The following is a 15,841-nucleotide window of genomic DNA, read 5'->3' as shown; positions in this document are numbered from 1 at the left end:
GATGCAGTGAAGAGGAATAAAATGCGCAATTGCGTCGACATGGCATTGCAGAATATACTCCTCTGCAGTTGTCAGCCTAACACCAGGCTTACGCGTGGAAAATAAACAATATGGCGGACATTGTTACTTTTATTGCTGATAATAACAGTGGAACGTCATCACCGTGTTAGGAGCTGGGTGCGGGTTCCAACCCCGCCGAGAGCAACGGATTTTAAAGGAGATAAAATCCGCAGCATGGCTTTCTCGGGAGGCAAATAAAGCTATGATCCCCTATCATAGGTTTACAGCACAAGACAGAACACTGTTCTTGATACAGGGCTCCAAGCTACATTTGTAGGTCATACCGCTAGCGTTGAATTTCCACTGTGAATATAAGTACCTATTTGATATTATGCTTATATAGTCGTTACATTACGGCCTTAAGTACTAACTTATAAGGAACATAAACAATTAGGAACACTGGAAGACTATGAGCAAAGTTCGTATTCCGATGTTGTTCCATCTAAACTCTACATAGGCTTCAAGAAATAGGGCCTAGAAAAGTAAATGCACAGAAATATATGAAGAAAAAAAAACAAGTAGGAATGAAATAAAATAAAAATTACAAAAAGAAATATAGCGTCTATATAGAATCAATTTAAATAGGCCTATAACTTATAAGCAGATGTATCATTTTTTAATTAAATTTAACAACAGAAAATGTTGAGAATTCGGGATGAATTTTCGTTAAGTAGGCCCTATGCTATTCCTGGTTACCAGCATCGGTATTTTATACGTTCAACACGATGTGAAAAATACTGAAAGATTATAGCAAAATTGATTTCTGTGTTTATTGTTATTCATTGTATTCTCAGAGTTTCATTCAGGAGTTGGAGCCAACTGTCATACCCCTATTCCTGGTTACCAGCATCGGTATTTTATACGTTCAACACGATGTGAAAAATACTGAAAGATTATAGCAGAATTTATTTCTGTGTTTATTGTTATTCATTGTATTCTCAGAGTTTCATTCAGGAGTTGGAGCAAACTATCATACCCCTATTCCAGTCCGGTATTTTATAGCCTACGTTCAACACGATGTGAAAAATACTGAAAGATTATAGTAGAATTGATTTCTATGTTTATCGTTATTCATTGTATTCTCAGAGTTTCATTCAGGATTTGAAGTCAATTATCATATCCTTATTGCACAGAATACAATTGCATGATAGTTCATGATAGCCTATTTTGAGCAAACACATGCAAAACGGAGAAAAAAGGGGGTATTTTCACAATAGTTTCTCGTAGGTATGAAAGTAGGCGTTTGTGATTGGTGTCTTGTAACACACTCCGCTCCAACAGCGGGGCTCGCTGGACGAAAACCAATCAGAAAAGTGTACATGGATGAGTGGAGGTAGACAGAGAGACCATTCAGAAGTAAGGGGTGTCGAGATGTGCTTAAGAACAACAATGGAATTATAAGGGGTAACCCCCTAAAATTCAGAGGGGTAAATACACAGTCACTGCAATCGGTAGATTGGCTTAATTAGAAATGGCTTTTAGAGAATCCGGAGGTTCATTGCCGACCTCACATAAGCCCGCCATCGGTCATTTTCCTCGGCAAGATTAATCCACTCTCTATATCCTGTAATCCTGCATATTGAAAGGAACTTTGTCCTTTCCCAGTGCAAGTGGAGTCGGTAAAACTCGCTCGTGTGATGTTCGATGGCGAAGGTAAGTCAATGCTGCCAGAAGAGTTCTAAACCTGTAAATTTAAAAGTTCTCTGTAGATACTTTTGCAGTGCGAGTAATGCCTAGTAACCTCGCCCATGTAACGGGTAGTTTGCAACGCTGAGCCAGCGCATTTATGTCCAGAATTTATCGCAAAAATTACGGAAACTTTACAAAGAAGGGCATGCAGGTCAGTGGCTCATTCCGACATTTGATGGGCTCGGGCGTAAAACATGGTAACTGACATTTTGGTTAAAATTAGATATGTAGCGTATAATGGAACTATAAAAATTGGAGATTTATCTTTCGAAGAGGTGGAAAAATTCAAATATCTTGGAGCAACAGTAACAAATATAAATGACACTCGGGAGGAAATTAAACGCAGAATAAATGTGGGAAATGCGTGTTATTATTCGGTTGAGAAGCGTTTGTCATCCAGTCTTTTGTCAAAAAATCTGAAAGTTAGAATTTATAAAACAGTTATGTTACCGGTTGTTCTGTATGGCTGTGAAACTTCGACTCTCACTTTGAGAGAGGAACAGAGATGAAGGGTATTTGAGAATAAGGTTCTTAGGAAAATATTTGGGGCTAAGAGGGATGAAGTTACAGGAGAATGGAGAAAGTTACACAACGCAGAGCTGCAAGCATTATATTCTTCACCTGACATAATTAGGAACATAAAATCCAGACGTTTGAGATGGGCAGGATATGTAGCACGTATGGGCGAATCCAGAAATACATATAGAGTGTTAGTTGGGAGGCCGGAGGGAAAAAGACCTTTGGGGAGGCCGAGACGTAGATGGGAAGATATTAAAATGGATTTGAGGGAGGTGGGATATGATGATAGAGACTGGGTTAATCTTGCCCAGGATAGGGACCAATGGCGGGTTATGTGAGGGCGACAATGAACCTCCGGGTTCCTTAAAAGCCAGTAAGTAAGTAAGTATGTAAATATGTAGCGTATAATATGGTATCTTACATTCTGCGTCTAATGCAGTAGTTAGTTTTCCAACATCTCAACAAGTGGGTGAAGTATACAGATTTTACTTTCCTGGTATGCATAACAATAAAAACTGAGTCGTGTATAAATGTATGTCTAGCTATAATTTCAAAACAATAAAAGTTACTTACCATGTTTTTACTCCCGAACCCCTCATTTGTCTTAGTGTCTTAGCAAAACCACGGAAATACCTTAGGCAGAATGACTTGTCTTAATTTAAGAGACTAAAAAATTGGGTCGGGGTCGATTGAATTATATTTAATAATCACACAAATCCTGCTTAACTAAAGCCAGAATAAATAATTCCAGACGTTCATACGAACCATGCCAGCCCCTGTCTTCATGAGAAAACAGCCGACAAATATCGTCACACAATCAGACTCTGTGAATAATTAACTTCAACTACTTCAATACCGCCGTGTTATTAGGCAACTTCTTCACCACATCTGTAGTGCGGGGAAATTGCCCAAAGGCTGGCTTTTCCCATATGGCAAGCGACTTTTGAGGATCGTACGAGTACAGCTTATTAACGACCCAAAATAATGTGGACCGTGTTATGCGTCAATACATAAAGTGATTTTATAACTTTGCAGTAGCAGGGTTTTAGTAAATGTTTACATCCTAATTACGTCACTGCTTGAATTGATACAAATTTTGGTTGTCTGTACATTTTGATTCATTTAGTTTTCTGATTCAATTAAACAAGTTTTCCTGTCATCATACACACGCATTTTCTAAGTTTTGTAGACGCTGTATTGTATATCAACATACATTACAGAAATACAGAGACATGGCGTTTAGTCTGGTGATGGATAACAATCAATATTAGGAAACTGAGTGCAATATTAAGAGATTCATTTGCCATAAAAATTTAATGTATTGGATAACCTGTATAGACTATTAGGGTTTGTTCTGTATCGTTGTAAAACTTGGACTTTCACTTTGAGAGGGGAATAGAGGTTAAGGATGTTCGAGAATAAGGTGCTTAGGAATATAGGCTATTTGGGGCTAAGCGGGATGGAATTACAGAAGAATGGAGAAAGTTACACAACACAGAACTGTACGAATTGTATTCTCCACCTGACATAATTAGGAACATTAAATCCAGACGTTTGAGATGGGCAGAGCATGTAGCACGTATGGGCGACTACAGAAATGTATATAGAGTGTTAGTTGGGAGGCCGGAGAGAAAAAGACCTTTGGGGAGTCCGAGACGTAGATGGGAAGATAATATTAAAACGGATTTGAGGGTCATGGGATATGATGGTAGAGACTGGATTAATCTTGCACAGGATAGGGACCGATGGCGGGCTTATGTGAGGTTGGCAATGAACCTCCGGGTTCCTTAAAAGCCAGTAAGTAATGGAACTCTTTGGTGAGATAACACAGACCAAAGTTGCAGGCCTACCAAATTACAAAGTGGAAATTGAACTTGAAAATATATAAGCTAGGTAAGTCTATGTTTAACGTAGTCCTAATATTTCGGGAGTAGGCCCTAACTTGCTGCTCGAATAAATTTCTTGGAGGCCGTAATTTTTCACTTCCAGATTCATTGTCGTATAACGTAGGGCCACACCGATTGAGGCGTACACGAAAACAAAATGTAGAGAGAGAAACTATCGTCAGTACTACATTCTGACCTCGTCACTGGAGGTGAATTGAAAGAGTAACTCAGGCTCATTTACGACTGACGTTAATTATGTAGGCCATGTAGAGTGAATGAATGGCAAAAAATGTTAGGGGTGTCCGATGCCCTCTATATTAATTGTAAATGTCTGATTCCGTAGTCAAGGGTGTAGCCTACAGGCCTACGCCTATTTTCCATAGGTCTATATTTGTTTGCAAGTTTTCTTCTCGTAGTCTATCGTGAGATATAAATTCTGTTTAATTTCACACTTACCTCTTGTACAATATGGCGACCACAGAGTACATGACCGTAAACCCTACTTCAGTTTTTCAAGTTATCAGTGGCGTATTTATGGACGTAATTAAGAGAACTTTCTAGGCGTAGATGTAGAGTTGGTGGAAGAGCAGTAATGCCAACGGAAATGGTTATCTTCTCATAGATATTGTGAATAAATATTAGACATAAAAATGGCCATAGTATTGATGTGCATGTAAACAGCAAGAATACTAGCGGCAGTCAGTGGCGTATCAATGTCAACAGACAGTGTGAGCCAACACACTTACTGTGCTCGAAATAGTCTGGTTGAGATGCTGAAGGATCAGTGGCGTATCACAATCACCCAATAACAACAATCCTGTATGTTTTACACGGACAATGATACCAACATAAACAATTTTCCCATATTTTTATTTGAATATTTTGTATAGTAATTTGAACAATAAATACAAAGACAATCAAATATTGACAATAATAATAATAATAATAATAATAATATTGAGAAAGCGTCAGTGGCGTGTCAAGCTCTGACCACAACAAGCCACACAACACGAGAGTAACGACAGCCTAGAGCAATGAAGTAACAGCATTACATGCAGAGCAGTGATGCCAACACAACACATTCCCGCTGGTTACTGTGGTATAATGTTATTGCTGTCGTGTTGGCAGCACTGCGCCTGCTCAGCACCGCAGCATGGCCACCACTTCTTTGTGCTTGTGCTGACGCGCCAGGTCCAGGGCCGTCTGTCCATTCTTATCCCTCGCCCCCCGCTCAGCGCCATGCTGCAACAGCAGCTGCACCACTGGGGCGTGGCCATGATATGCTGCACGGTGCAGTGCAGTCCACTGGTTTGCATCAGCAGGCTCGTTGGGCCGCGCCCCAGCTGCCAGCAGCAGCTCACACACTGCAGGGTGCCCCCAGAATGCAGCCATATGCAGAGCAGAGTGGCCAGATGGTCGGTCCTTCACGTTCGGCCATGCCCCGGCAGCCAGCAGCGCCCTGCACGCATCCTGGCGGCCTTGCTCTGCAGCCAGCCACAAGGGCGTGCGGCCATCATGATCCACGGCGTTCACCAGGCTGCCTGCATCCAGGAGCAGCTGCACCCTGTGTGTGTCCCCCCACTCCGCTGCCCGGTGTAGCTCAGTCCTGCCATCGCTGTCCTTCTGCTCCAGGTTGGGCCTGACCTCAGCCGCAGCTCTGAGCTCCTGCAGCAGACAAAACAATCTGGTTAGAGGAAGCTCAGTCAGCTAGGTGACAGTTCACTAGGCTGAGTGAAGCTGATGGCAGTAGCAGTGACAGTAGCCATAACTGTAATGTCAGTAGTAGTGACAGTAGCCATAACTACGGTAATGTCAGTAGTAGTAAGAGTAGGCATAACTACAATAATGTCAATACTATTACTAATAATAGTAGCAGTAGCAGTAGCAGTAGCAGTAGTAGTAGTAGCAGTTCTAGTCTGAAAACTGAAATTAAGTTTGCTCTCCAACTACAGCTGGTCGTAATCTGTGTTGTAACAGTTTGTATCAATCATTGCTCAGTAACTGTAACCATGGCAACAGCCCACACTTACTGCTGTCTTCTGGCGCTCCGCTTGCAGTTCATCTGCCAGCTTCTTCAGTTCCTCCCCCTTCACTTGCAGTTCTTGTTGGAGAGTTTGCAGTGCTTCCACGTTACTCTGTAATTAAAAACAAATCTGGTTGAGAAGAACCTCAGATGTCAATAACTTGACTAGAAACATGACTACTGTGATGATGATAATGATGATTTTATAATAGTAATAATAATAATAATAATAATAATATAAATTGCTTTGATCATTATTAATATGTGCAATGACTGAATGGAGCTCGTACACTCCCTCGTAACTGTAACCATGGCAACGACTCACACTTACTTCTTCCAGCTGGCGCCTCATCTCCCTCTCAGCCTGCATTTCTTGTCTCAGCTTCCCCAGCTGCTCCTGGTAACTCTGTAATATAAACAATTCTGGATTACACAAAGCTCAGCTAGTTAGGTGATAGTCTGACTTGAAGCAACAGGTTTCATGAAGGAATCAAACTGATGGCCGGTATACAGCATCAGGAAGTGAGACAACAGCTACCAACGTATAATGTTTGGACAGAGGTTTTCAAATAAAACCTCTCATTTTGCCTATGGTTTTCCCTAAATAGTTAAAAAAAATGTCATGAGCCCTCAAATAAATTCATCTGCAAAAACATGATCTTCATTTTCATGATGAAGTTTTAAGAAATGGATCACAGAACAAACTGTAATTTGTGTTTTAGTGATAAACCCTAACAAAAATGGGCCGTGGATCATCTAACTACCCATAATAACAGACTTTCATAAGCCCTAGACCAGCGTCCGTCAAACTTTGTGAAGATGCTGCCCATTTCTTGGCGAGACTTTTCTTTGCAACCCTCCCCCTACCCCACCGTGTATGTACCTCCCTCAAAAAATATAAATCCGTATAAAATCGAAAAATATATGACTTTACTGAAAACCAGTCGATAGCAGCCAACTTCTAATATACTGTACCTGCAAGATGACAAATCGGAATATGCAAACCTACTTTCCAATTTATTCTATTTTGCTTCTTAGATTAGCTTTCCTTATTGATATATTTTTCAAAATTCAAACACTTCGAATTGTGGTTTGCAAGACCAAGATGTAAACATACTGTAATAACAGCCCAAGCTAGAACCAACAGATTTGCAAGGAAACTTGATTTCTGGTTGACATCACTCCACAAAAAGAAATTTGATCAATTCTATTGAATTAAATGAGCCGTAGAGAGGTAAAGTGGTACAACGCGAATTTATGAAATGTTCGGGAATTTAAAGTTTGGGTTTGGTTGCGTTTAAAAATCGTCGTTAATTTTTTCACCAAGTTTTCCTCACATACAACATAAATGTATGTTAATAAGGCATTGTTGTTTTATTTCATAATCCATTCCTCTGCTCTTTACATGACAACCCAAGCCGTCGCGACCAATACTTTGAGAACCACTGGTCTAGACCTGCCCGCCTTGATATGTAATCCACATTTTCATAACTAGCTTTCTCCTCATCTAATCGACTCTAAACTAGTCACTGTCCTTGGACTCCTGTCACTTAAGCATGATTTACATGTTGCTGTTTTTGAAGCTACTTCCTAGCTTCTTCTGTCGTACCTTGATGCTTTTCCAGAATGAATATCTGGCTGGAAAATTCGCTAGCTCATAAACATTTACACGGTCCTATCTCTTCTTTTAGTTCTTAACAGTTTATAAAAGTGGAATATCTTAATAACAGTTCTCTCACATTTTATCTTTAGCAGTAGTAGTCAATTATTTCTTTTCATCTTGAGCTCGGAGGACATAACCTTTGCTTTTTAAGGAACTAGCATTGGAGGACCCAATTAAACAGCACAAGGACAACACATCATGCCGCACATGCGTCCTATCAAATGTGGTTTGTAGACAGCTGCCTATATCACCGCTTGTGCCTGCACTGAAGGCACATGTGTTCACTGTCCTCGGCTTCCTGTCACTTAGCTATCGCCCTTTTCGTCTTTCAGATATTGCCAGTACAGTTACTGTCACTACGTTGTGATACATAATGGAGTACCCATATTAATTTATCATTCAATTAAGTGCCCATTTGAACACACCTTAGCATCTGCATGTCTGCCAATTTGAAGTTTTTCGTGCTTACTGCTCCAACCTTTAATGTACCCTCAACTACCCAATTACTGTATCTGTAACCATGGTAACAGCTCATCACTTACCTGTTCCTGCTGGAGCCGCAACTGGTGCTCTCCTTCATATTTCTGCCTCAGTTCTGCTTTCTCCTGTAACCACAAAGGAATCAGGTTCAGATGTAGCCCAGTCAGTAAGGTGGCAGTGCGATGAGAAACAGAATAACTCACAACCAACTACTGAATGTACTGTACTAAACAACACGACATTTCTGATTCTATCTTCGCATTTTGTACATGGTGCAAATTGGTCTTAACTCTTTTTCAATTTCCCTCATCACCCATTTTGTGAATGCCTGGCACGAGCAAATTGTTCTGTGGAATAAAGCCTTACTGTGACCCAATCTAAGGCGTTCAACAGTAACTGTAAATATGGCAACAGTGGAACTCTTACCCTTTCCGATTCTTCTTTCAGCTTTTCCAGTTCAGCTTGTGTTTCTCTTAATTCCCTCTCTCTCAGCTTCAATTCCTCCTTCAGCTCCTTAAGGTCGCTGCTGCTCCTTACTTTTTCCTCTTCCTTCCTTGCCTCCAGGCCATGCAGGGACCGCGAGTCCAACCTCTCCTTGAGGACCCTCACCTCCTCTATGAGAGGAAGGAGCAGTCTAACCTGTCCCTCCAGGGTCTTCACTCGCTGCTTGAGATCGGGGATTGGGTTGGGTTTTGCCATCCTGCACACCAGAAAGCAAGAAAATAGTGAAACCTTGAAATACTATTGAGAAGTCACTGCTGACCTTCTTCTGTTAACACGTACTGCAATGATCTTACACAAACTGTAATGAATGAGTGGCAATGTAGCTTTCAAGGTAATTTCTGTCCAAGTACTTCGCTTTGGTCAAATATTTTACCGAATCCGTAAAAATTCGTTCTCAAAATATTGGATCAGAATAATAATACAGCTTCACTGTACTGAGTAATGTCTAGGGCTATCCTCAGAATATCGTAGAATTGGGAACAGATTAGATACGTTTCTACTTTTAGATAAATCGCATCTAGTTACTTTAACATTTATTACTGATTTTCTTTTGTTTGCAATTCAGTACAAATATGACATAATTATAGAGAGTTGCAACAAATTTAAAAGTTCATGACTGCGGAAAACAACAGTTGCTCATTTACCCATGTTGGAGGAATCTCAGCAGGTTAGAACAATACCATAATCAGCACAGCCTGACGTTTCTAGCACGTTACCTTTAATCTAAGAAGTTGCAAACATTGTTAATAAATCCTAATGATTGATTTCTGGTTGTAAGACTCACAGTTTTGAGATTAATTTCGTCATATTTGGATTTGTTTCGTTTTTAGGTTAATTTTTTCAATTTTGGTACGGTAGTACATTCTTGGCAATTTTTACGATTTTTGATATTAATTTTAATTTTTGTTTTGAATTAACTTTGATATAATTGCGTTTTATTTCATTTTGTAGTTCATTTGCCGTCCTCATTTACAGCAAAGGTAGGATGGCATATATTTATCAAGGAAGAGCAATTCAAGAACAGACAGTAAGTTTGAACTTTTGAAGAGTGCCAAGGCTTTAGAGAGAGAAAGCTACAGAAACCAATCAGCTGTTCCTTACTTTACAAATAGAATACACAACCTTCATAAAGTTTCAGGATTTTCCAGGATTCAGTCAGATGCGATACTATAAAAATAAATTTATATTTTTATAAATTCTGTACAGATAACTATATTCTCCATTCCATGATGATTTTTATTTCCACACTTTTCATCCTAGCAGCAAATAGCAAACTTGCTATCGAGAATGATGTTGAAAAGAAATAATCACCATAGTCAATAATGTTAACACACACTGCAGAAAGTCACAGTGGGCCTAAATCATCAGAATTTTTTTCAAAGAATTGTGCGATGTTCTAATTTCATTTAATATTCCTCTCTGGAAACTAAATAACACAAAACTGACGGTAATTGTGCAATGCAACAGCGGATAATCAATTCTCATATCTTCATCATCCATAACATAGCCCAGGTTCATTTCATAGTGCAGCCGTTGGCTACCCAATCATCACATAATAGAAGTGATAAGGACAATAAGCCTCAGACTGCAGTGCAAGATTTCGGGACCCTCCTCAAGAAATTATATTCTGCAGTGCTGCAAATGCAATGTAGGATAAGGTGGCAAATTGAAATACAGTGTAATTTCATGTTGTTTTATATTTAGTATGTGTTAGTAAAATATATGATTTATCGGAGAATATTGGCAACTTACATTATGCCAATTATAAAATATTGGTGGTGAATGCAATTTACAGGTTATACCATTTCGCATAAATGATTGAAAATAATGAACTATTTAACAGTTCTTTGTTGTTGTATTAGCAATTTCCTGTCATCATGAAAATCAAGTACCGTAGGTCTAATAAAGATTTCAAATGCATCAGTCCGATCACAGCTTCCGTTAGTTATCCATCCATTGGATTTATCCTCTCAGATTCACAGTACAGACTACTGTAAACAGCCGTGATTTAAGCAGTGTCGTGTTCTTGCAAGCATGTCTCATTTTAGCACCCTCTCCACTGTCCCTAATTAAAATCCTGCCTTTAACGTTACAATGCATGTAATTATTAAATACCATTCCGTCCACTTCAATCTTATAATCCACGAAATATTTTGTCTGAAAACGGCAATAATCATTAATATTATTAATCGACGAAATACTTACTTGGAAGGTTAGGAAGATACGAAGTACAGCAGCTACTAAGGCAAAACGGTTTAACAAAATTATTTCTACGATCCAAATCCACGTATCACTGAAAAACACAAGCGAATAATGTCACAAAGAAAAATAAACAAAACACTAGTTCTATTTGTGAACGAATAACAACGTATCGTTGCTTACGCAACGTATACTTCAATTTCTTCTTCTTCTTCGTTCTCTTTCTTGGCCTCGGGTTCAATTCAATGATCCCATGTAGCCAGCTAAATTCTCTAATGTAAAATTGTATTCTCTTATGTACTGAATAAATAGCACCGAAGTACCACACCGAACGGTGACTAACTATTTAAAAAAAAAACATGAATGAGTTGTGGATGATAAACGATGACAGTGAACACGCCTGCACTTCACGGAGACAGACCGATAACTGATACTTCGATTTCACTAAAATTGCTACGTAACAAGAGGAGTAGAGGACTATGCTACGTAAACAGAAAACTTAGATACAATGCTGCCAACGCTAAAAATGTAAAGGAATTTCGATAAGGGTAAAATGGAAGAAAACTAGATAAGTGAAAAGACTGAAATGCGATTATTTTTCATTAATCGAAAGTGACTGACATTAAAAGTTATAGGAGACGCTATTAGAGATAATATTTTAGATCTATTATTGTCTGGTCTTATATTGGCAATGCACATCATTGACTAATAAATAGAGTATAATTATTTGTCTATGGTATAGACGCACATCGGTTTTTTCTTCCACGAGATAGCGAACCCACACCCCCACATCGTTTAATGTCTTTGTAATAGATGGCAGAGCACTACCTTGAATTAGAGACATCTACTGCCAAAGTGGCAAAATACTCCAGATTCACAAGAATAACTCCATAATTTCCAAAAGGCTCTATACTTGGTCATATACTCGTATTGTACTGTCTCTACACTTCAGACATTCCGACTACTCTCAAAACTAAATCACTTCTGCATGCTGATGACACAGGTATAGATAATTTGTATAATCAAAAGCCGCCCCAAAATAAGGGTTCGATAGATGGTCCTACTAATCAATTCATAAAGAATAATAATTAAAAAACAATTTTGTGACACTTGGAAAGAAAAAAAAACATTAAGATAAATGATGATTTTAACACGTGAGATCCTATGGTATCAATCATTGCATCAGAAATTTTAAATTAAGTTGCTTTAAAGTTTCTCATGGGATCGTGCCAAGGGCACCGAACATGAGCCCAAAAACTGTCCAATGTGTGATGTGGTATTGTGCTCCGAGATGCTGACAACAAGGCTCATATATGACTTGTTTTTCACGACATACCTCTTGTGGCTGTTGCTCATGCATCTCGAAACGAATTGTGGGATCCTTCTGCCGATCAATTATGATATCAGCACGTATAGTAGAGCCATCAGAAGAGATGCAATCAATCTCCTCATAAACCTCATAGGAAGCATTCTGACGGATTGAAGCTGCGATGAGAGAACGAATCGTATTATGTCTGTTGATTTGGAGCAATTCTCCATGATGACAGAAACCCAAGACGTGTTAAATTCAGTCCTCAATATGCTGTCTCTGCAGTTCAAAACCATGTACTTCTATTAGAGGAATGGCTTAAAGAATGGTGTATTTCTTTAAATCCAGAAAAATGTCAGTCAATAATTTTCTCCAAGTGTTTAAAAAGACCTCGTGACAAAATAAAAATATGCAATCAAGAAATTCAATACAATGACCATGTAAAATATCTTGGTATTACTCTTGATAAATTGTTATGGCACAAGCACATAAAATATGTAACAACTAAGAGCTCTCTTAGAATATCTCATCTTTAGCCCCTGTTCAAATCTCCTGTTCTCAGTCTAAGAAGAAAAGTTATGCTCTACAAAATGCTGATTTTACCGATCCTATCTTACGTTGCCCCAGCTTGGTGTTATATTCCAAAAACAGTGTTTCAATCTCTTCAAATTGTTCAAAATAAAGTGCTCCAAATAATACATAATTCAGACTGGTACACAACTAATGCACAAATATACTTTGATTTGGACATGACATTTCTGAAAGACCCATTACGTGAACAAGTTACGAAGTTTTATAACAGTGCAAATTCAAGTGAAATCCATTCATCAAGCGTCTTGGCCAATACAATGCAAATTTCTACAAGAAACACAAAACACCAAAATCTTTTTTAAGTGAATAACATGCACTTTTCCACAACCTCCGACTTTCTAAACATCTACATTAATGTCTCCGTGCCCAATTGTTTTGACAGCTTGACATGAACAATACTTGTGCATTATTTGAATTTACACTAAATATGAAAAGCCAGAGAACATATTTGTTTTGGTACTTTATCAATAAATTGCTGAATGTGAAAAAAAAAAAAAAAAAAAAAAAAAAAAAAAAAAAAAAAAAAAAAAAACTCAATAATAAATTGTGTTGTTAGTTCACAGAATCTCTTCTTCGCACAAATTGAAAGATGATGATGTCCTTGAAAATGTTTGGAAATTTGTTTGTGCTTTCTTAAGGCCCGTAACACATTTGAAGAGTTTTTGCTAGCGAGAAATATGTTGCGAGAAAATTCAAAGATTGATAGCATGGATTAAAAATATAAAAATGTAGTTTATAGAATATTTAATACATCTTGATTACACAACTTTTAACACTGTATCACTTCGGAATATGTATGAAAACACCTCCACATATGCAGAACACATCACAAATGCCAACCACACTTACAGAGACATGAACACAGACATGGAAATACTGCACATCCAACCAAAAAGCCAGAAACTCAACACACTAGAACAATATGAAATATACAGACACACGAAAACACACCCCAACGATATTCTCAACACACAACTCAATTTCAAAACACATACACTCTTTGACTCTACACTACGAACGCACCCACACAGGAAACAAGAGGCGCCAAGACGAACAATAACGACCAGTTCCGAAGATGACCGAAAATAAGTCGAAACATGTTAACAAGGTACGTTAAAATATAACACAAGAAAGTTCTTATCATACATATTCCGAATATTTAATATTTAGAAGAATTGTCAATCACTTTGTCATTATCAATAACAGTAAAAATTGCCAAAGACTGCAACCATATTTTCATTTATTGTCTTGCTTTTATCGCCAACACGCACTTAGTTTATAATACATCAACAATTAACATTTGGTATGACTGCGAAAATAATTCCATCAACACACACGTCTTATATTGTAATAATAATTTACATAGCATAAACACATGTTCTGTATCGTAGGCCTCCGCTTGACAGTTACTCGTAATTACAATGTTGCCGACATATGGCCCCAGCTTGTAACTGAAGAAGGCTCTGACTGTGGTCAACTTAATATCTTTCAGAAGAGAGCTTCTCGTTCTATAGTTTGGGGTAGTGCATAGAATGTTGAATCTCTCATGTTCACCGCAAGCATTTTCACAGACAAAGTCAATGGGGAAAAGAGGGCTCTGTCATAGAAAATGTATTGTCTGCTGCTGGTGGAACAGGAGTATGTTCTTCGGTAAAGGAGAAGGGATATAGGCCTACGGACTTTTCTTGATAGGTTTTTGAGAGTTATAGGAATTTTAAATCTTTTTCATATCACAGCCTGTCACATTATAAATATAACCAAACTTATTATTAATAAAATGTTTATTAAAATAACTACAAAATTCTTTATAACATTGTCTTTCTTTAACATTGATCACATTTAAGTATAGTTTGCATGTTTACAGCTGATGTAGATGCATTAATTATAGTATTATATTTCTTTTAAAGTTATTTGTTGTCCCATTTTGCGCTATTTACACTTCTTCAAACGTTCTTTTTTACCTTTTTCCTTTTAACACGTTTGCTACTGGTTCACTGTTTTCACTTTCATTATTACTTTGTAAGATTCTAATTGCAATTTTTTCACTTCCATAACAAAACCTTAGTGATTACTGTAAAACTTATCACATATAATGGATTCTTTCCTTTTTTTTCAGTCGCCAATCTTTCTTCTCAGCAAATGAAAAAAAACAAAAAATGAATGCGTTTGCGGACTCTATTTAGTTAATATGGACAGCACAGTAAATGTGAACCAGCTGTTCATTTGCAGTTAGTTGTGATCCACTATTATTTTGCTGTTGTATCAAAGAGAATCCGCTTTTGCTGTGGACTAGAGTAACAAATACCTTTTATCCATCAACTGTGGAAATTAGAGTGGACAGAAGTTATCATTAATCTAATCCAAGTACACAGAGACCAGAAAATTTTCTGGAATCCAAAGCATTCACGTTATCACAATAATGTTAGAAAACATGCTTGAGAAAATATTTGCCTGCAAAATGGGCTCACATGATCATATTTCATAATTACCGTATTATTATTATTATTATTATTATTATTATTATTATTATTATTATTATTATACGAGTAGTAGTCGAACACCTTTCGCAAATGAAGCAAATTATTATTTTTTATTTGTTTGTTTATTGTTTTCCAATGAATACATATTTGTGGTTTATAGTAGAGGACTGAAATAAAAGGGAAAATTGATTCAGTATTGATATCTTTCTGGAGGGAACGACAGAAATTAGTGGAAAGTGATGAAGTATAATATGAATCAGCATAGTTCACGTACAAATATACTTACGGCATTTGTGCTGGATAAGTTCACTCCAAGAAAACAACTGATACAATCCTTGAAATCAGGTGTTTCAACACTGAATAAATACATCAAACATGTGTACGAATCCTCTGTTACCAGAAATCAAAGAGTAATTCCTAGTCTTTCAAAAAAAAAAA

General features: G+C 37.7%; 1 protein-coding gene across 2 annotated transcripts; it reads right to left on the bottom strand.

Moving 5' to 3' along the window:
- Positions 1–5,005: 5,005 nt before the first annotated feature.
- LOC138715137 (ankyrin repeat and death domain-containing protein 1A-like) lies at positions 5,006–11,475 on the bottom strand. 2 transcript variants are annotated; one of them, XM_069847691.1, is made up of 7 exons: positions 11,207–11,475; positions 11,030–11,117; positions 8,747–9,020; positions 8,383–8,445; positions 6,509–6,583; positions 6,185–6,289; positions 5,006–5,819 (listed from the first exon to the last, which is right to left on the bottom strand). In XM_069847691.1, exons 3-7 carry the CDS (start codon positions 9,017–9,019, stop codon positions 5,295–5,297), a joined length of 1,041 nt encoding a protein of 346 aa, XP_069703792.1. In that variant the 5' UTR covers position 9,020; positions 11,030–11,117; positions 11,207–11,475; the 3' UTR covers positions 5,006–5,294. The 2 variants fall into 2 exon arrangements, with proteins under 2 accessions (XP_069703792.1, XP_069703783.1); XM_069847682.1 differs by having other exon boundaries at positions 11,030–11,475.
- Between the last annotated feature and the right edge of the window lie 4,366 nt (positions 11,476–15,841).

The sequence above is a fragment of the Periplaneta americana genome, chromosome 2 (genome assembly GCF_040183065.1).
Source record: "Periplaneta americana isolate PAMFEO1 chromosome 2, P.americana_PAMFEO1_priV1, whole genome shotgun sequence".
Taxonomy (NCBI): Eukaryota; Metazoa; Arthropoda; class Insecta; order Blattodea; family Blattidae; genus Periplaneta; species Periplaneta americana.
This window is presented reverse-complemented; position numbering and strand designations above follow the sequence as displayed.

What these genes read in the sequence shown, in the direction of transcription:
- LOC138715137 (XM_069847682.1), bottom strand. Translation starts at nt 9,019, where the DNA reads ATGGCAAAACCCAACCCAATCCCCGATCTCAAGCAGCGAGTGAAGACC. An exon ending in TGAAAGAAGAATCGGAAAGG is followed by an intron (nt 8,446 to 8,746) that starts GTAAGAGTTCCA and finishes TTGTGGTTACAG; the next exon opens with GAGAAAGCAGAACTGAGGCA. An exon ending in CGGAGCGCCAGAAGACAGCA is followed by an intron (nt 5,820 to 6,184) that starts GTAAGTGTGGGC and finishes TGTCTGCTGCAG; the next exon opens with GAGCTCAGAGCTGCGGCTGA.